The sequence below is a fragment of the Lonchura striata genome, chromosome 8 (assembly GCF_046129695.1).
Source record: "Lonchura striata isolate bLonStr1 chromosome 8, bLonStr1.mat, whole genome shotgun sequence".
NCBI classification, from domain to species: domain Eukaryota; kingdom Metazoa; phylum Chordata; class Aves; order Passeriformes; family Estrildidae; genus Lonchura; species Lonchura striata.
The window spans coordinates 28,446,064-28,465,996 of record NC_134610.1 but is presented as its reverse complement, the minus strand read 5'-3'; the positions used below and the strand labels follow the sequence as shown (position 1 = coordinate 28,465,996).

General features: G+C 39.1%; 1 protein-coding gene across 10 annotated transcripts in view; it reads right to left on the bottom strand.

The window, feature by feature from the left end:
- Positions 1-622: 622 nt before the first annotated feature.
- The window catches only part of ANKRD44 (ankyrin repeat domain 44), a 131,577-nt gene continuing 112,266 nt past the window's right edge, over positions 623-19,933 (bottom strand). For 6 of the 10 annotated variants that reach the window (XM_021555345.2, XM_077785132.1, XM_077785133.1 and 3 more), the window contains 11 exons: positions 19,719-19,920; positions 15,868-15,946; positions 14,675-14,792; positions 13,797-14,013; positions 13,038-13,125; positions 12,106-12,189; positions 10,698-10,843; positions 9,784-9,866; positions 8,548-8,630; positions 7,374-7,465; positions 623-5,228 (listed from right to left, as the gene is read on the bottom strand). In XM_021555345.2, coding sequence (XP_021411020.2) covers positions 4,963-5,228; positions 7,374-7,465; positions 8,548-8,630; positions 9,784-9,866; positions 10,698-10,843; positions 12,106-12,189; positions 13,038-13,125; positions 13,797-14,013; positions 14,675-14,792; positions 15,868-15,946; positions 19,719-19,920 — 1,458 coding nt within the window. In that variant the 3' untranslated portion in view covers positions 623-4,962. Of the gene's footprint in view, positions 5,229-6,995; positions 7,068-7,373; positions 7,466-8,547; positions 8,631-9,783; positions 9,867-10,697; positions 10,844-12,105; positions 12,190-13,037; positions 13,126-13,796; positions 14,014-14,674; positions 14,793-15,867; positions 15,947-19,718; positions 19,921-19,933 lie in introns of all 10 variants that reach the window. The other 4 variants (XM_077785137.1, XM_077785139.1, XM_077785140.1 and 1 more) reach the window with 2 other exon arrangements.

Below are 19,933 nucleotides of genomic sequence, written 5' to 3'. Positions count from 1 at the left end.
CGCCTCAGCCCGGCCGCCGCCGGCGCCAGGGGCGGCCGCCATGTTGGGGAGGTCGGGCGGCCGCCGGGCCGAGGGGCCCGCCCGCCATGTCGCGGCTGGCGGGGCAGGCGTGTCCGCCATGGTGGGGAGGGCGCCGCCGGCGCCGTGAGGGGCGCGGCCGGCCCGGCGGAACAAACCCGCGGCAGCGGCCAGCGAAACGCGCCCATGCAGCTGCAGGCATCCCCGCCTAAGAAGCGCTGATGGGGATCTTTGTGGGTTTTTTTTTGTTGGTTTTTTTTTTTTTTTTTTTTTTTTTTTTTTTCTGTTTATTTGCTTAATTCGGGCACTTTAAACACCGTACCATCGCTGTCTTTAAGCTCTCCGGTGCATTTTAGTCCCTGTGGGACTGCTGCCCCACCCAGCAGTGCGGGTGGTGCTCACCAGGGAAAGCAGTAATGACTGAGTGAAAACAAAAATTACCGCGCTCGTTTATTTTGTTCCCCCATAAATTCCTACAGAGAAAGCAACATGAGCTTTCTAGGGCAAGGGGTATTTACATATGAGGGAAGGACGAAATAGTTGCATTTTCATCTTCACTGCTAAATACTTAAGCCTCCCCCCAAAAGAAACAAAATTTACTCAGTTTTCCACTGTGTTTGTACCATTTTTATTTGTAAAAATAACCATCTGAATGCATTGCAATAGTAGTTTACAGTTAGGGTTCTTTATTACATTAATACAGCATTCAGTAGTTTAAAAAGTTACTAAACTGTGCTTGAGAAGATTCAGGTTGAATTCCAAGTCATTCAATTAGTGAAGGGTTTTTTCCTCATTTCATATGTGACATTTACCCAAGTCCCTAAACTTCAGTTTACAAAAGCAAACAATACTGACAAAACCCCACCAAAACCATCAAACAATGTTTTATATAGTTTATTACAAATGTTATGCAAAATATAACACTGGCACCAGATGCGTATCACCATGGTTTGTAAAGATATATTGCACATGCTAAAGCATAAAATAGAAGACAAAACCTACAAAACATAAGATATTGGCTTTAATATGTAGATCACTGCATAAGAAATGCATAAAATTACATTTTATACACACACTCAAGATTGTCACTAGTTTAAAACGCCCTTTCCTATAACACTGACCTAAGTTTACTTTTTGTGTAATAAGAAAGCACTTTCAGCACTGCGAAAATGATACATTATTCCTATAGAAATTTAGCATATTAATTTTCATTTCAATGCAGGTAGAACATATGAAAAGAAGAAACACTTTATACATTCAAAGAAGGTCTGAAATGAAAATTTACTGGTAATATATTGCTTTTATAACACTCAAATGAAAAAAAAAAAAAAAGACAAGTTTCACAAAACATTTCCATTATACACAAATATAAAAAGGCACTCTAATATTTCTTACATGACTAAGAATAAAAATCACAATTTTTTTAAAATCATCCTCAAATACATAACCAAGTTTCTCAACAGTACAATGGATAAACAATTCATTTCATGTGTTTGTTCTAATTCAATAACCTGGCAGTTGTCAACTGCATAAAAGTACCAAACACATTATGGTGCCCTTTTAGTAGCGATGAACAGAAATCCCCTGAGCTATTTCACAGCTATTTCAGGCAGTCCGGAGGTTGTTACTCAGTATTTATGAGAGAGACTTGGGAGCCCATCCTGCTCTGGATTCCACCTGCAGCTGTGGTTAAAATACAGGATGAAACGATCCTGCCAATCCACCCGGGCAGGGAGCTGCCCCATCCCAAATGCCCTCTGCTGGGTGCAGACACAGAAGTTGTCCACCTACTGTAAGTTGCAGGATCCAGGGATAAGTGCAACGATTCTGTATGATTACTCTTGTAAGAAGTCCACGGAAAGGCAAGGAGATTATTTACAAGAGTAACATTACTCGCATGCTTATATACCTGCCCTAAACTACACATTGATTTCTACATGTGATAAATTACAGATTAATGTGTTAGCATACAAAAAAAAAAGGGATTCTGGTAGCTCACATGAGGTGTGGGACAGGCCAACATTGAGCACTTCCAAGTGTCTCGCTCGTGGCAGCTTTCCTCTCAAATCCAGCGCCCTCGAGGTGCGAGCGCAGCGTGTGTTCCTGTGCTTTTTGGAATGCTGCATCCTGGCAGCATTGTAGGGTTTCATGGCAAAAGGTTGGATTTGGCTCCTGGAAGGACCAGCGGGACTCAGAAATAAATCACCTCTGCTTTTGGGATGCACTAAGAGGCAGCTGTTGCATCACACAATTACCAGTGTTACGAGGTATGGCAGTTAGAAAATGTTTTGGTAACTGTATGGCAGGAGGTAAAAATACTGAAACTTTTAAAATGGCTGCTTCAAATAACATAACTTTTTATAAAGAGGGCTGGTTTTCTCTTAATGAAGCACTGTCATGTAGGATAGCATAATTTTTGTATTTCAGGGTGAGACTTACAACTAATCCTGCCAAGGAGCCTGCCTACATTTAATGCTGATTAAAATGCTGATTCTGCTGTTAGACAGGTGGCAGCTATTCCCCATATGTTTGTTTTCAATGCCATCCTTCTACATTAAAAAAAAAAAAAACAAAATTTGGGATTACTATTCATTTTGGAACATGCACCATTGAAAATTTTAACAATTGCTCTTTCCTCTTATTTTCAGTGTTTTAAGTAAGGTGGTTATTGCTATTCTACAACTTTTAAAAGCAAAAATGCTGAGAAAAGTCAATTAAAATTTATTTGCTGCTCTTTCTAAGGAGAAAACCAAGGTTTCAGGTTCTCTTGTCGTTCTATTGTAGAAACTACAGAGTTGAGAGAAAAGAGGGTTTTTTTTTGTTGTGAACTTTGGAAAATTGCTAGCGTTCAAGGAAAATATGCTCTATTTTAGTAAGGCAAAATAATATATAGTTTTTTTCCCCTAATTAAAGAACTGAAATATGCCAATAGATTTTCAACAATCCAGCAGAACAGGGCTAAAACCTGCAACTAAAATTCAAATCCTTACTTTTCCTTTACTCTGCCAAAAGTGAGCACCGAGGAAGCTCATCTCGCCCTCCCAGCACAGACACAGGCCTGAGACAAGCTGACTCCATGCTCTGCCACCTTCTCTCCCTGTCACCTTCTCTTCTCTGTCACAGCTGTGTGGGTTTTCCCACCTGTCTGGCAAGGGGCTGGATCCTTCTTAAGCTCTTGAACAAAGGAGGGTGCTTTGCTTTCTGCTTTTCCCCAACACAGACAGTGGACCTTTGCATTCTGTACAAGATGGGCACCCTCCCAGTGTGCCTCCACCACTCCTTTTGCTCCTCAGTCTTGCCAGATTCACATTTCATTTCAGTATGCATGAATGCTAACTAGGAGAACAAGCCGTAGTTATTTTTCCTGGGAATTTGTTTCATTTCAAATAAATATAAACACATTTACATTAAAAGTATATTAACATATTCTTAAGTCTGGGAAAAAAAATCCCACCTGTGGTCAACACATCATCAGTTAAAAATGTCAACTTGAAACCTATGTCATAAAATGTAAAATTCACTCAAGACTACTTTTACCTCAAAAGTTTATATTTTTATCATGTAGAAAAAAAACCCTACTTCATTATGTCACTCACATTTGAACAAAAAAATAAAAGTAGCAAAGTCTTCAATTGAATTACTGAAGCATTTTGGTCCTCTTGGTACAGCTGGTTAGTTCATGATAGTTTTTTGTTTGTATTGTTTGTTTTTGTTTACAGTCTCATTCTTCCTTTTGTACATCTGTTGCAGAGGAGGGTCGGGGTCCATTTGACCTAGAAACTTTGGCAGAAGGAGTAAACATATTCACAAAGTTGACACTGCTTTAAAAGCTGGTGACAAAAGGCTTTTTAGCATCTGTCTCTGGTCCCCTACACAGTACACTGCTATGTTTCTGGTGTTTGGTATTTCAACTTTTGGTGTTACGCTTTCATTGCTTTACCTTTGCTTTGTTAATCCAAACACTGGCAAAAGTATTTTAAAATTCAATACTGCTTACAGTAAAAATAAATTATTTAACCATAGAAAAGGAAAAAAGCTCCATTTAAGTTGGCAAATCATTATAAACTTTTACATACACATTTGCCTACACCTGATTTCTCTCCCTCTCCCCTTTCTTTTCTGGTACTGGATTCATGATTAATGGCTCAGGTGACAGAAACTTCTAATGACCCTAATTCTGTAGTGCAAATAAACATTTGTGCTGAATTGAAAAAAAATAAGGGCCAAGTGGTTAACATTTTACAGAAGTGATGTTCATGGGAAAATATGGTGAGATGAGCAGAATTTGGCCTTAAGAGTTAACAACTAAATTTTTCCAATTGTGTACTGCAACTAAGAACTGTAAAAAGTGCCTTCTGTACGTTTAAGTGCTTAAAACAGGCAGAATGTAAAAGGTTTCATTTCCTGTAGAAAAGTAATACAGGCATTTTTAAGATTACAACTTTACCTTTGGTTCACGTAAAAAAAATTATCTAATTAACAGAGCCCCTGGAAGCAGGAAACAGACAAACATAGGAATGGGGTGATGCTCGAATCTGTGAAGGCTATGCTGGAAATAGGATTGTGCACTAAAGGTGCAGCTAAAACATGAAAGAACTCTTTACAAACATTTCCCTGTTTATTTGTGCTGTCAAAAAGAAAAAAGGCATTTTCCCTTTTTCTGCTTAAAATAAGAGGTAGAGACTTTCCATGGGGGCACTTTGGGCCTAAAGAAAACATTAGGAAACTGAAAAGCTGCAGAACGCTAATAGGAATTATGTTCCAGTAAGTCCCTCTAATTTTGTTATTTAAAGGCTTGATTCTCATCAACACTACAAATCTTTCAATACCTACTTGTCAAGAATTATAGTTAAGGATCTAACTGTGGGATTTAAGCTGTTTCAAAGGACAAAAATTAAAGCTGAAACTAAATAATAGCGAAAAAAGTTTTCCAATACCAATAAATCAAAATGTTTCAGAATCCGAATCATTTTCATTGTACCCATCCTCTGTTCCTACGTTATTACTCAAGGGCTTATCATAAGAGTTAATGCTACCCATAGCGGAGCCATCGCAGACGTGCGTCCTGCCCAAATTGTCTTTTTTAAAACAAGCGAAGTTGAAAGCCGTCACTGAACTGGAGGGAGAAAAAGGCATCATGGTAGCCAAAATGAGTGCCAGGCAGTCAGCCACGTCTTTGTTAGGAGCACAAGCCAGGGCTGGCGTATGACCTGGGCACAAACGCAGACAAGGCAATGGTTAGTACTGAGGGCACCTGGGGCACCCAGCATTCCTCAGGTACATCTCTAGGGACACCGTGGGGACATGGATGGGGTTACACATGCCAGGCGTGTTACTCACTCACACGGGACATGCTGGGAGAGACACTGGGGGCACCGCAGTCACTGGGACCACAACAAGCACTGCTTGTGTGAAACCAGGCAGCAAACACTGCGCCAGGTCAACCAAAGCACTCGCCAAACACAGTTCTACAGCACAGACAGCACGGCCAATACAGAACATGGGGACTACAGCAACAGGGACAGAAACTGGCATCGGCTTCTGTCTGTATGAACGAGTCTCATTCTGAGAACAACTTTCATTAAACATGAAACATATTCATTTAAAAATGTTTGATTTAATAAGCAGCAATTTTAGAGATTGATCAGTTGAGTATCTACTCAACTTGGCAGGTAGTTTATTTAGGAATTAAATTAGAAAAGAATTAGACCAGTGCAGGGGGTACATGGATAGCAGGTGTGATTACATGGATGTTTAGTTACTCAATGTACATTGTGTTAGAAGAATATTAGCCATATTCAGCAAGCATGGCATACATTTCAAATACAGAGCTAATATGACTCCAATGTCAGTCAAACAAAGGACTGGGGGGGGAGCTATCAGAAGCTTGTCTTCACTGCAGTTTAACTTGGGTCCTGTCCAAGCACTGCCCTAAAGCAGCTCTTCATGTACATGAGCCCTGGAAGTCAGTGTGCTCATTGCACTCACTGTCTGTACATTTTACATGCTGCTGTGCAGAACTCCAGCCCTTTCCAACAAATCCTCCTCTTATGCTAAGAGCTGAAAAACTCTTTTGCAGATGCTTAAATCTTCAGCACTGCAGCAATAGTAATATGAGGCAATGGCCACTTCTGGTACCTACCACCTCGAGGAAGCCAAGATCTGCAGCACAGATGAACTTAGTAGGCAAAAAGTGAATACAGTTTTGTTGCAAAATACCCACATTTAGGCACTGATTTCAGTCAGTGCATTTCCTCTTCCATGTCAGTTCCGGGTGTTCCAAGTGCTAATATTCTTTAGATTTGTAAGTATGCTAAGATTCTACTTGAACGTGTCTCTTTTAAAAAGTGCGTGCTGTTCCTAGAAAAACTAAATGTGTGTAAAATTTAAACTTAATTTTCATTTGTTTCATACAAATTAGTTGGATTTGTATGTATTATTTTAAGGATCAATTCTGTAGTTAAAAGATAGTCTAGTTCATTTTTCTGTCCTCTATCTCTAAAGTGAGGTTAGGGTCAGATGATTTCTGTGGAAGTCATTCATGCAACTATAGCTAAGTAGCATTTGGCTTATAGCAAATACCACTCAGTTCTTCTCATCCACAGATCTCAAATGTCTTGCAGTGATGGGTGAGTAGTTACTTTATTTAGTGTTACTTTACAGATAGGGAAAGATGGAGGTAACAAATTGTTACATTAATGCCATGAAGTTAGTATTGTAGAAAGACCAGCTTATTTCAGAAAGATATTTTTTTAATCTATAATTGTAGAATCACATCCCTCTCTGGTTCCTTATTATTTTTAGGGAAGGACTTAATTGAAGTCTGAAATAAAATTATTTAATTCAGTAACCAATTATGTATTTTTCTGAGACAACAGTAATTAATTGCATCTTGGTCAGATAATTGGAAAGCAGAAGGTTTGATCTCAGAATGAGCTGGGACACACTCAAACATATGTTGATGGTTTTCTTCCTACCCATTAAAACATGCGCTGATTGAATGCAAATTCCTTAATTCTTCTGCAAGGTGTCAGAATTATCCGGTGCCACTTGCATGTTTAGGAAATTCAAGTTACCACTGCACTCAGGCATTAAAAAAGACTAGCTGTTGACAGTACATGCAAAATGAACAGTAAAAGGGACCACTGTGATGTTTAAAGTAGATTCTTATACTAAAGAAAGTGTATTTTTAATTTTTTTTTTTTAATAGGTACTCACACAACTCATTGTCTGTTCTTGGAAGGATAAAAGCATCAATGAAGTCTATCATCATCTTTTAAGTCTATTGCTTTGGTCTGTTCTAAAATTACCTGTTGGGACCTACTGAAGACTGTCAAAGTGTATCATTTACTTACCATTTTCATCTACTGCCAGGACACAAGCCCCTTTGGCCAGCAACTCTTCAACCACCATCTTTAAGCCATTTCGTGCAGCAATATGAAGAGGTCTACAAAAACATAACAACTAAATTCAACTTTGGTTTACAACAGTTTTTCTAAACAAAGACAATGCTTAAAGCATACCCAGCATCTGAAAGAGAATGGTTTCCTTCCTTGGATCATTAGAATTATATCACAGACACTAGATTTTATTGCAGTCTTTGAAATAATTGTCATGTTCCACATCTAAAAAGCAAGAATTTTTTTGTGTAAGCACATAAAGATTGCCTAATACTTTCCAGCTTAAAGGCTTTATTTAAAAGGTTCTCATTTTTGCACTGTTTGCAGCACACAATTGATGTTTAAAAGGAAAAGGAATCCAAGACTGAAGAGATGCCTGTGTCCAGTCCTTAATTCTGGCTGCTACAGGCTGTTCAATATCATTGTATTGCCTTTTTATCTTGAATACTCAATTGCTAATCTCTGTTACTGCAGAGCAGCTGGAAATTAAAAATAGCCATTGGTTTGCTCTTTTCCTGGCCCAACACCCAATGCTCCAGTCTGGGGACAGCTAGCGGGACAGAAAAAACATTTTCATGTTGGAAGAGGAGGGAAAAAAGGGCTAAGATGGAATAAATTCTTCTGCAAGCTCTAGGTGATCTGCCACCTGAACTCATGGTTGAATCTCCTTTGTTGGGATTCCCCCATGCCAACTAACACTTCCAGCTGATAACATATGCTATGGACAGAAGTTTCACATAAAATATCACCTAAAAGACCTTCTGAGAACAAAATGTACCTTAAGCCCAAGTCTAAATAAATTATTTAAATCTAGGGTGAAGCTCAAAAAGGTATAAAATGCTAGATGTATACTTACCCATTCACATGATTAATATACATTTTGATATAGTCTTCAAATAAATTACCTCATATATTTTTTCCACCAGATCATGCATAGAAATAGCACCAACAGAATCAAAATTAAAAGTGAGAATGCAATACAATTTGTGTCTTTTTCAAGGGAAAGCATTCCGAAAAACCAGAAATTAACGTTACTGTTCTATACAGTAATCTGAGACATGAATTTGAAATGGTAAACTGGAATATTCTGGTAAGTCAACTGAACTTGAGAGGATCAGACTATACTTACGTCTGCAATGCGTTATTTTTTGCATTAATAAGGCTCTGTTCTTGGATCTTGTCAAGTATTAACAAGGCACATTTTTCATGACCCTGTAGTCAGGGGAAAAAAACCAAAAATGTTAATTTGATGAGGAGTTTGAAACTGAGGCAAAAGAAATGTAACGTAATAAAAGAGAAATTTAATAACTCAACTTGAAATACAAAAGACGCTGCTCATTAAGCCTATGTAGAAGGTGAACTGAGTGAGTCTTAAAACACCATTTGTGAACCACCACTGGTGGGATGTTTTAGCACATTTAGAAATATAGACATTCACCTGTCTTTCAACCCTGCGTTCATTAAATATGAATTCACTTCCTCAGCTTTCAGAGAATGCTGTGTTTTCTCTTGAGTGAACATTCAGTGGATGATTTATCAGAACCACACAGTGACAGAGAATGCTTTCATCTCAGAAACGAATACCACACTTTGTGGGTCTTTAAATGCCTTTCTGTATTATTAATAAGCTGCTAGAAAACCTTTTCAATGTCAGAGAGCTCTTAACAATGGAGCTTTGAGAATAATACAGATCTGGGCTTTATTTCTGATCCTGTTTCTGCGCTGCAAGTTGCAGATGCTGAGCCTACAGTCCTGGCAGGGAACAGCTGCCTGAAGGACCTTGAGAATTCAGCAAGGCTCATGTGTCTGCAGAAACTGGAGTAATATGATCACACGGGAATCCAATCTGTGGATAGAAGCAAAAGAAAAGGCCCAGGGAAAGGGAATCCTCTGTGCATTTTTTCTTGCAGAAATAGCAGTAGAAACTGGAATTAATGGGAAGAAGACTTAGGAAGAGACACCATCACCCATCTAATCAATACCTCTGGTTTCACTCCTGCTTTGTTAAGGGAAAATTCTGGTCTCCTTTCACAGGAATTTAAGATAGATAAAAATAATTTTATTTTTCTTTTTTATTGAACCTGTTAAGCTGTTTTACAGTGAGATTATCTGGTAAGACCTTAAAGGGTTTCCTTTACTTCTTTTAGTGTCACTTATGTTTCAGCTGTTATAAGAGCCATCCCTATTTCTCAATGTACAATATTTAAAACAGACAAGAGATAAAGCTTGGAACAACTTTCCCTTCCTCACCTCCTCAACTGTGATCACCACATTTCCACTGCAGAACAAAACTTGGGAGCATGAACACACACATACATTCATATGGACTGATAAGAATAAAAGCACAGAGAGGTCTTTGACTTACTTTACTGCTAGCCAAGTGCAAAGATGTATTCAACTCCTTGTCTTTTAATGTCAGGTCAGCCTTGGCAATGTTCACCAAAAAGTCTGAGGTATAGAGTAGAAATCAATGAAGAAACCCAATGGGCAGATGAACATGTCAAAAGAGAGGAAAAAAAATTACTGTTTCAATATACATGTGTATAGAGTCTAATCAATTAAGTCTTTATATGATGTAAGCCTTATAATAGTGAAATTAGTGAACAAAACCAGACTAATCTTGTGCAGTTAATCAACAAGCAAATGCAGAGCTAACAGCTTGTTTGTGGTGCTCCAAACTGTCAAACATATATCGATCTTTATTTATTGATGAACTTTCCTATTTGCAGATCAGGAATTTTTGCCTGAATTACCTCTGCCTCAGGATGACTGCAAGTCCTGCTTTGAGAGTACTAAGGGGATATAAAGAAGATGGGTGCAGTCTGTGCTGTTGAAGCTAGAGAAAGGGAATTCTGCAAAGCCTATAAGGTCCCCAGTCTGTGTGCCTGTGGCACATAGTCTAGCCTGGAAAAGCAGCTGCTGAGAGCTGCCTTTTCAAGAATGGGGTTTCCTATAAAACAGGACAGGAAAAGCTTACATAATCTTTTTCACTCATGCAGCTTTACTGCTCCTCAAAATCAAGGAAGTAAACAGGAGAATAGAATTACTACTGCCCTCGTGCTCTTTACGGTGTGCTCTTCGGAGGAAAAAAGACTCAAATTTGTTACTGCAAACGTTCACCAAGACTGCGGAGAAGTAGTATTTTCTAATGGATGAAAAGCTTTCTTCCTGCAAAAGGGCTTTATCCACATAATCTACTTTCCTTGCTCAGTTTCTCCAGGATGCCGGGATTACCCCGTGGGGCAGAAGAGCAGGAGCAGAGGGCAGGGCTGCACTCACCGACGGCGCCCAGGTGCCCGCCGTGCGCTGCCATCATGAGCGGCGTCCTGCCCGCGCGGTCGGCCGCGTTCACCTGCGCGCTGTGGCTCAGCAGCAGCTGCAGGCACTCCACGTGGTCGGCGAAGGCTGCGGCGTGCAGGGGCGTCCTGGGGGAGCAACACCCACACAGCTCTGCTGAAGGGGGGCACTATCCCCACCTCCCCAGAAACATCCAAGGGCAAGAGATTTTAGGGCTTTTTCCTATCAAATTCAAGTTATCGCCACAAGAAGGTTGTAGTAGCAGCAGCTGAAGTAAGTAAAATTATATTTTCAGTCTCCAAAGGTGGATATGATAGTATGGAGATATGACACTGTGAAGAATCTTGTATTAGCTGCCTATTTATTTTAATAAAGCATATTGTGTAACACGAAAGGTAGTACAATCCCTCATCCTTATTTATCTGATTTTACCTTTTTTTTTTTAGCAAGCCTCAGTTAGGAGGTTTGAAAAGAACAGATCCATTATTTAATAAAATTAAAATATTTTGAATTGTAGTCAAAATAAGATAATGCAGCAACAAGCCACAAGTAACAGCAGTACTGTAAAAGGCTGAAGGAATTAAATCCACTTTGAAGGTTATCAGTTTCTACATAGACATAGGAATTCATTCACTGTGGCTCTTTGGCATTTTGGATCAGAAGGGTGACGACTAGAGATGAAAGATAGTTGGTACACAGCCCAGCTCAGTGCTGCTTCTGTTTTGCTTATCAGCAAAGGTGAGGTGCTTTACCCTCACAGAACAATGTAATCACTGTTACTGAAGGTATTAAATTTGTTTTAATTAAAGAAAACAATAAATGTTCAGTTTTTAGAATTTCGGCACTTTTAATTAAATATATACGTATATGGTGAGGAGATTCTCAGTGTGACAAATGAAGGATTTGTCTGAATGCCCATCTCTTGCTGTAATAGTTTTCTTTTGCTGCATTGATATTCTCAGCTGTGTGCTCTGAGAATACCAACATAATATGGAGAATGGAGAATACCAACATAATTATGGAAAATGTTAACCACTTTTCTGTATGTACATAGTATCATTCCATTTAGTTAAGATAAATGTGTTTAAACATTTAACAAAGAAAACAGGTCCAGGGAAATGGTCTATAGCCATTGCTGTTCTAAACAAACAAACAAAATACAATTACTTTTATATTTTTTCATATGCACTCTGACATTGAATACTTCATATTCTTGCTTCAAGTGAGGCACCTTTTACCAGTGCTGCAGTGTAAATTGCTGTCTGAATGAGTCAGCATGACAAGTCTTTACTCAGCCATAACAGATAAGGATTAGTGCCAGAGGTTCAGAAGAAATCATGAAAAATACCAAATGGAGTAGTGAGATGTAATTTGTTCAAGGAACTATTACCTTCCTTTGTCATCTTCACAATTGACAATGCTGGCATCTATGGCTCCAATGAGTAGGGATGCACAGTTTTCATGATCATTGATTCTGCCAAAGAAAATGCATTTTTAAAATGCATGTCTACACATTCTTCCACTTTCTAATATAGGTTTACTTGACTTCCCATTCATATTTCTTAGTGGTTATTTCTAAGTTACACTAATATGCCTTTGTCTTAATGCTTTTAGTCACATTTCTGCATATCCATCATCTCTCCATTTAACCAAACTGCATCTGCTACGATGAATTTCAGTCTCTAAAGCAAAGCTGATCCTTAATTCACTATCCACAAAGGTAATTTCAAAGTCCAGAACAAAGCTAAGATTAAAACCTTAATATCTTAAAATCCTTAGTCTCTATGTCAAACACACATGGGCCTGGAAAGAGCTCAGTCATAGACACTTGTATGAAGAGAGATTTATTCTAACATTTAAGGTACTGAAACCCACATCTCTTCCAACTCACACATTTAGGACTTTGATTTGATGGATGTGTTCAATTAATACTTTTTCTGGGGTTTGCTAATTTGTCTCATTTCTTTATGAAAATGAACAGTATTTAGTAACAGTAATGTACACATAGTATAATCCACTTCCACATTGGATCAAAAGCTATTTTCATTTTAAATGTACACACATGTTTAAATTGCACACATTTTAATAGGCTTGAGAATTGTATACTAATTTAAAATAATATGAATACTGAAATTTGTTTCAAAGCTATTAGTAGAAATTCTGATTTAAAATAATATGTTTCAGCCACAAAGAATTTTATTTCAAGTGACAAGCTTTAGAATCATTGCTCATGCAAATAGTTTCCAAAAAAGCTTGCTTTAGTGTTATTCTGCAGACATATCCTAAAGCAACATGCAATTGTTACTGGAGATTTCTACTTACACAGCACAGTGCAATGGAGAGAAGCTATTACCATCAAACTTGTGGAAAAGTTTTTGTTCCAATAGTACCTCTATGCAGTTTTCATGACCTGTGAGAGAGCAGATATTTGACTGTGTTGCACAAAGCAGGTAGTTCACTTAATTCATACTTGGCTTATACAGGTTGGAATCTAACACTTTTAAGTTCAAAACTGAACATAATGTGTATATAAGCTCTTATGTGATAAATCAGAGGATTTTTAGAATTGTATGGCAGCAGCAAGAGGTATCTGGGCTAATATTAGCATTTATTGAGAAAAAAGGAAAGAAAATAAGTTTTTTTTTTTAATGTGATGTCATGTATGCTGCATTACATCCAAAGCTTAAATGTCAATATGGAGAAGCTTTGTCGTTATATAAGCAACGAGTTCAGATTATCCAGTTTGGAATAGTCAGTTCAGAATATCCATCTATTCAGATGGCCTCTTGCACCAAGAGCTCAAAGGAGCATTCCTGGTCACACAGAAATTAATTTCAGCATGGACATGAATAAAACCAGAATTTCATCCTGGCTTCTTGTGACTTGGAGCAAATGAGCTGCAAAGTTCCTGGGAGGTACTGCTGGAATTTCCCTGGCCTCTGAACTGAAGGGTGTACATAGGGAATGCTAACCACAGACAGCACACAGGGATAATTCGCCTCTTCATTTCAAGCTCCTCCACCAGGTTTCCCCACAGCTGAGGCCACCCTTGAGCAGGGCAGTACCCCAAGAGAGCCTTACCATTGTAAGAAGCCCAGTGCAGGGGCGTGTAGCCCTGGTTGTCCTTCAGGCTGCAGTCCTCCTCGGAAAGTGCCACCTGCAGTAACTCGCTCAGCCACGTGGCATGACCCCGAGCTGCTGCAAAGTGCAGAGGTGTCCTGCCTCTGGCATCTCTACACAAAATAGAGACTTCTTTCTCTAACAGCATCTGAACACATTCTTCATGCCCAGTCATGATCTGGTAACAAAGAAATGAGTGAAGAGTTTGATGTAACACAGATTCTTGCCCTGGAAATATGAAATGTGATTTGATGCCTGTGAACATGAAATGGTGTGGATGAAATTCAGCAGTCAGAGGTGAGAGCCCCTTTGCTCACCTGCTGAACTGCTCACTGCAGTTATCATAAAGTTCTGTATAAATATGATCCCTTGCATCCACACTGGCTAAGAAGCTAGACTTAGCTAGGAAGGCCTAGCTTAGTCAAGCTGGAATGAAAAAGATTAGATCTGCCTCAAGTTTCATCGCTTCTAGAAAAAACTTATAGGACATACTTGCACCGTTCCAAGAAAAATGAAAGTAACTACTGGCCAGATCTTTCAAAGAAATTATTTTCATTATTCTTAAGCTGGTCAGTTACAAGAATAATGACTGCTGTTAAAAAGTGTCTAGAGAAAAAAAAAGTGGTCTAATCATTATTTTGCCTAGTTAATTAATGCAAATATGAAATAAAAGCAAGACGTTACTAAGAGCAGATGTGACTCGCTTTGTATCTCATTGTTTATGCTTGGTCATGTTTCCAGACATTTACAGTGTTCTCTAGATTTAAATATCCCTGTACTTATAAGTGAGTTGGAGCCACAGCAAAACAAATAATAAAGGATTATAAAACTTAAGTCACCCCTCGATGTAGAGCTGTGCATCCCAGGAGATCAGCTGCATCTACAGATGCTTCTTTTTCAAGTAATAAAGAAACAGCATCAACGTGCCCATATGCCACTGCAAGCATTAGTGGAGTTCTAGGGAATAAAAAGAAAACCAGAGCAGTCATAGCTATAAAATGGCATACTAATACTGCTAACTTACACAGAGAAATCAGGAAGCTCTGCATTTCTTGCCACTCCTACCCACAAACCCGGTTCTTTTCCCCATAGTCGCATATGACACCTGAGTGAAGACCTTTTGTATAAAAATATTAAGATGTTTAACAACTGACTGCCACGACTGAAATAGTAACAAACCCACTTGTAAGCAGTTTACAGAGCAACACCATTCAAGACAATCTGTTCTCTCAATATCCTACAATTACTGTTACCTCCAGTGACACACGAGTTTTACAGTACACACAAGTTTTATAAATTTTACATGCATTCACAGTCTTTTGAATGCATGTTACCAAGATGACAACGGCCCAAAGTATTTCTTTTGCAAATGCTGTACATTTGCTTAAGGGGCATGAAGCGACATGAGGAAAATATTCAACCTAAAATTTAGACTAACATATCTTTCATTTGCTTCTGAAAGAGATCTATTCTCCATCTGTTTTTAGGCAGACTAATACCATTTGAAATTAAATGTGCAGACATTATATGTACAACATTATCGGTTCCAGATACCCCAAATGAGTTTCTTAAACCATTTACATTTTCACTTTAAAAATTTATCTTATCCTTCCTCTATAACTGCCATTTAAGAAGTAAGGTTTTTGTAGGAACATCTCAGATGCATGTGTCACCTCAAATAAACACTGTGTCCTACTGCACCAGTGTAATGTACCAAATAAAACCTAGAAGAGCAACGTTTTAGAAAGAAGAAGACTTTATAGAAACAGCTCAGAAGCCTGTTCATTTTTATTGAATCTGGCCCTCAACATCTATAAAAGACTGTTTAAAGCATGAAGCAGAGGCTAAGATTAATGATTAGTCCTTTCCACATGGCTTACATCAACTGAATGTGTACTTTGTAATCTCTGCCAAATTCTAAGAGGAGAAGTGCTGGAAATACAGTATTTCAAATAAGTACTTTTTTGTGAGAAATATGAGATGCTATTTGAATTACAGAGCTGGAAAAAAAAAGCTCACAAAGAAAACTTACTGTCCTTTGGCGTCTGTCACATCAGGGTTGTCTGTGACTTCCAGCAACAACCGTAAACAAGGTGTATGGCCATTAATGACTATAAAGGAAAAAAAACCTATGTTTAATTTCAGATACTTTTCCATCAGAATGCTTAGGGATAAGAAATGTCCTTATAAACAAGGAAAACACTCCACCATATAAAAGATCAACATTTCCCCAATTTTCATTTAACTTGCCAGTGAAATGGTGAGCTGTTTTTCCCTTGACTTCATGACGATGAAGATTAGTTCTCTTAGATACAAAAATCCCAAATGAGTAAAACAGAAATTGTGATATTCACTACTGAGAAGACTTCTACTAAATCTTTCTAAAGCAGACAGCATTTCAAAATCCTCCAGACTGAGCAGGCAGGCAAGGCTTTCTGCGCTCAGGGTTGGAACACAGTAGGAAATACTTTGTCAGGGCTCCCTAATTTTATCTGCACTGTACGAGTGAGTACTTCAGTGCTGCTATGAAAAAAAAAAATCTGCAAAGAATGACCAATGATACAAATGTCATATTCATAAACGTACATAACACCAGAGACTAAAATTCCTTCTGAGTTTATCAATTTTATCAAAAATAAGACTTACCAAAAACATTTGGGTTTAGTAGTGTTTGGGGTTTTGGGGTTTTTGCTAGGGGGGATATTTGGGGGGGGGGGTGGTTTGGGTTTTCTTGTTTTGTTTTTTTTTTTATGTAACCCATTCTGCTAGGAAACAGCTTTGAGTCACTACATTCTGTAGGGCCTGACACTGAACCCCATCTGTGTGTTAGCTGGCTTTAAGGCTTCAGACTTTCATGGGATGAAGAGACAGATATTTTCTTCTTTGAAAAACAATTCCTGTGCTCAGTAGATATATGTTGTGTTCTTATTACAGCAAGTCATGCATTCACACTGCCTACGCCCTGTGGGCTGAGGCAAAACCCTTGGACACCACCTATGTCACATCATGCTGGCAGAGAAACCGGTGCACATCATCACATATAAGTTACTCATCCAAAAATAATCTTAGTTGATTTACCCAGAAAAATAAAAGGCATTTTTAGTTATTTACCACTAAGTAATGACATATACATAACATGTAAACAGTTCTGCAAGGCTGGTGATTCACTAGCTTGTGGGGGGAATGGGGAATAAAGGTCTGTTCTTTCTCCCAGCAGGAGGAAGATAAATCATTACTTATTTACAAAGATGTGTGAAAATGATTTTGGTAAATGAGTTTTAGAACAGATACTCCCAGGAGCTGACCCAGTGATTGTTAAGCATTACGGACCCTGCAGGGAACGTTAGTTTTGCCAACAGACCCACAACAACACTAGGACAACATTTGCAATGGATTCTCCAGGCTAGCCAGAGGAGAGGCTGCCAGTAATAAAATTACCCAGGGAACATATCATTTAGGTGAAGGAAATTCACCATGTTATGAGGCCAGAGGAAGTCTATTACTTCATGGGGAGAGACAGAAAAAGGAACACTTCATTAGGTGAGTTCTCAAGTCACAAATCCCCTTACTGACACAAACGTGAAGAATTCTGTCATCCAATCCACCACTTGAGGCCTCCTGAGCTCAGTGTTCAGCAGCTGTGCCGGTGTCACCAGAAGGAATGAGGGCACACAAGCTTAAGGGGATGGGGACACCTTGCCTTCTTGTTTTTCCCAATGCACAGTGCTGCACGTGCAAGTGCTCACTTTGGTGCGTGCAAATGCACACTGGCACTCAAGGGAATAATTCAGCAAGAATTCTGTTTGCTTTCTCAGCAGGCACCACACTGGCAGCACAGAGAGGCTGAACAGCAGCAGCCGCAGCCGAGCTCCCAGCCCGCGGCACCGGCCCCACTCAGACACTCCTGACCAAGGCGCTTCCTTAGGAACGGCCGCGTGGAAATGGGCACGGGCACGTCTAGAGCAGGTGCTGGAAGGAGCTTTGCTCCAGAGATCATTTCCACAGAACACTACAGAGCTCCTGAATGGAAGGTTCTAAACGTTGTCTTAAAGAATATTTACCCAAAGTGCACTTAACTCACATTGAAAGCTTTCAAATCCATGACAGTGGTGAATTTCCTTTACTAAGGAGTTCAAATACTCAACCCATCTGTGCATTACTTTCCATTCTGCTCAAGGTGCATGTTCCCTTTTGTGTCTCATGCCTGGGTAAGATTTTTTTGCCTTTTTTCTTGGTTGGGTTTTTTGTATATGTGTTTGCTTGATTGTTTTTAAGACATATTTGCTTCACTGTAAATTTAAAGAACAATTTAGTTGCACTCCTGGGAATGCTTTTTAGTCTGAGAAACAAAAAGCATAATGAACCAGAAAAGTTTGCAATGAATCTTCCTACTGGTTTCACATAGAAGGCACTCAATACTAAAGTGAGGGAGGTGATAAAAAAAAAAATTAAAAGGGGTGGGGGGAACACAATGTGAATTTATGTGAAGGTAAGAAAGGTGTGTATTAAAATAACATCTTCTATTGAACAAATTTACTCAATTTACTCAACAGATTTATTCAACAGATTAGTATTTTAAGTCAGAGCTGTTAAGAAAAATATGGCTGTGTTACCATTGACTTTTCTCAGTACTGAAGAACCTTTACAGTTCAGTTGTGACAACTGAAAACTCATGTCACTATAGCCACTTTTTTAAATAAATGCAAATTTTTGCTATGGTAATGATGTATCAGACACAGTCACGTGTTGTTCACATCAGATCCCAAGATATATTTGAAGTAACTACAGGGAAAGCTCTTCACCACCATAGCTTATTTTTGTGATAGCATTAATATTGATTTAAATTAATTAAACCATCAGTATTTATCATGGGGAGAAATGTCCTGAGTTCTGATGCAAAGTTTAAGCAGACAGGAAGCATTTTTAGTATGCAGTGTGGTTTGTTATGAGCATTTCCTTTAGCACTGCAGACAAAATTGGTAAGTCTATTTAACCTCAGGTTTCTAGGTTGCACTTACATGATAGCACACAGAAAATAAACTGATACTACAGAATATATATGCATTTCAGTAAGATTAAAAGATAAGCAGGAAGACAATTAAGTCTGGTCCTGAATTAATTATCCACGTGGTATTAATTTTCCTTCCCACTAGAGGCCACTGCTACCCTGTACGGAGCCCGTCCTGGAACAGCAGAGGAGACACATTCCCTTTGGCATCTCTGCATATTTACCTGACAGGTACCTGTCAAATAATAACCTTCAAATAAATGACAAAGTCTACATTTCCCAGCTGATTTTGCATGTTCCAATAATTAACACCCCACGCATGAGGAAAGGAGCAGGCTGCCAGCAAGTGCAAGCTCACAGGCTGGCTCAGCAGGAGGAGGAGCCTGAAAGAGGGGGGTGAATTTCTGTAGTGCTGCCACAGTTTTGAACACCAGAATAATTTCATTGCCAATCAGAGCCCATATCTATTTTTCTACCTTTCTTCTGAAAGAGAAGCAGCGAGGCAAGTGCTCCCTCCTCCCCTGATTATTTGGCTGAAGAAGCAGCAAGAGAAGGTGTCATGAGGGAAACATCACACCTCCCAAAGAGCAGGTGGTAACAGAGAGAAGCAAGCAGGTAAGGGCAGTAGTGGTATGCAAAAATAAAGGATTCTCTATGAGGGAGCACTGAAACACAAGGATAGAGGAAAAAAGATGAATGAAACAGAAGAAAAAGGGTTTAAATATACAATATCAGCAAACAAGTATTGCTCCTCAGGACCTGTGAGAATGTTCCTCCCTTTAGAAGAAATGAGCATAGCAACTGCAGGTAAGTAAATGTACCTGCTGTGGTGTGGGAGGGTTCACACCACAAGGGTAGCATAAGATCACACTCACCTGAGGCATGGAGGGGGGTCCTTTTGGTGACATTGTCCTTGACGGTGACAGAAGCACCCTGGCTGATGAGAGCTTCCACACACTCTGCATGTCCTCTAAATGCAGCCAAGTCCAGAGCAGTGCGTCCCTTGTCATCCTTGATATCCAGATCTACCAGAGACTGGAGAAGTACCTCCAGAGCTTGATGATGACCATTATAGGCCTAGAATTATGAA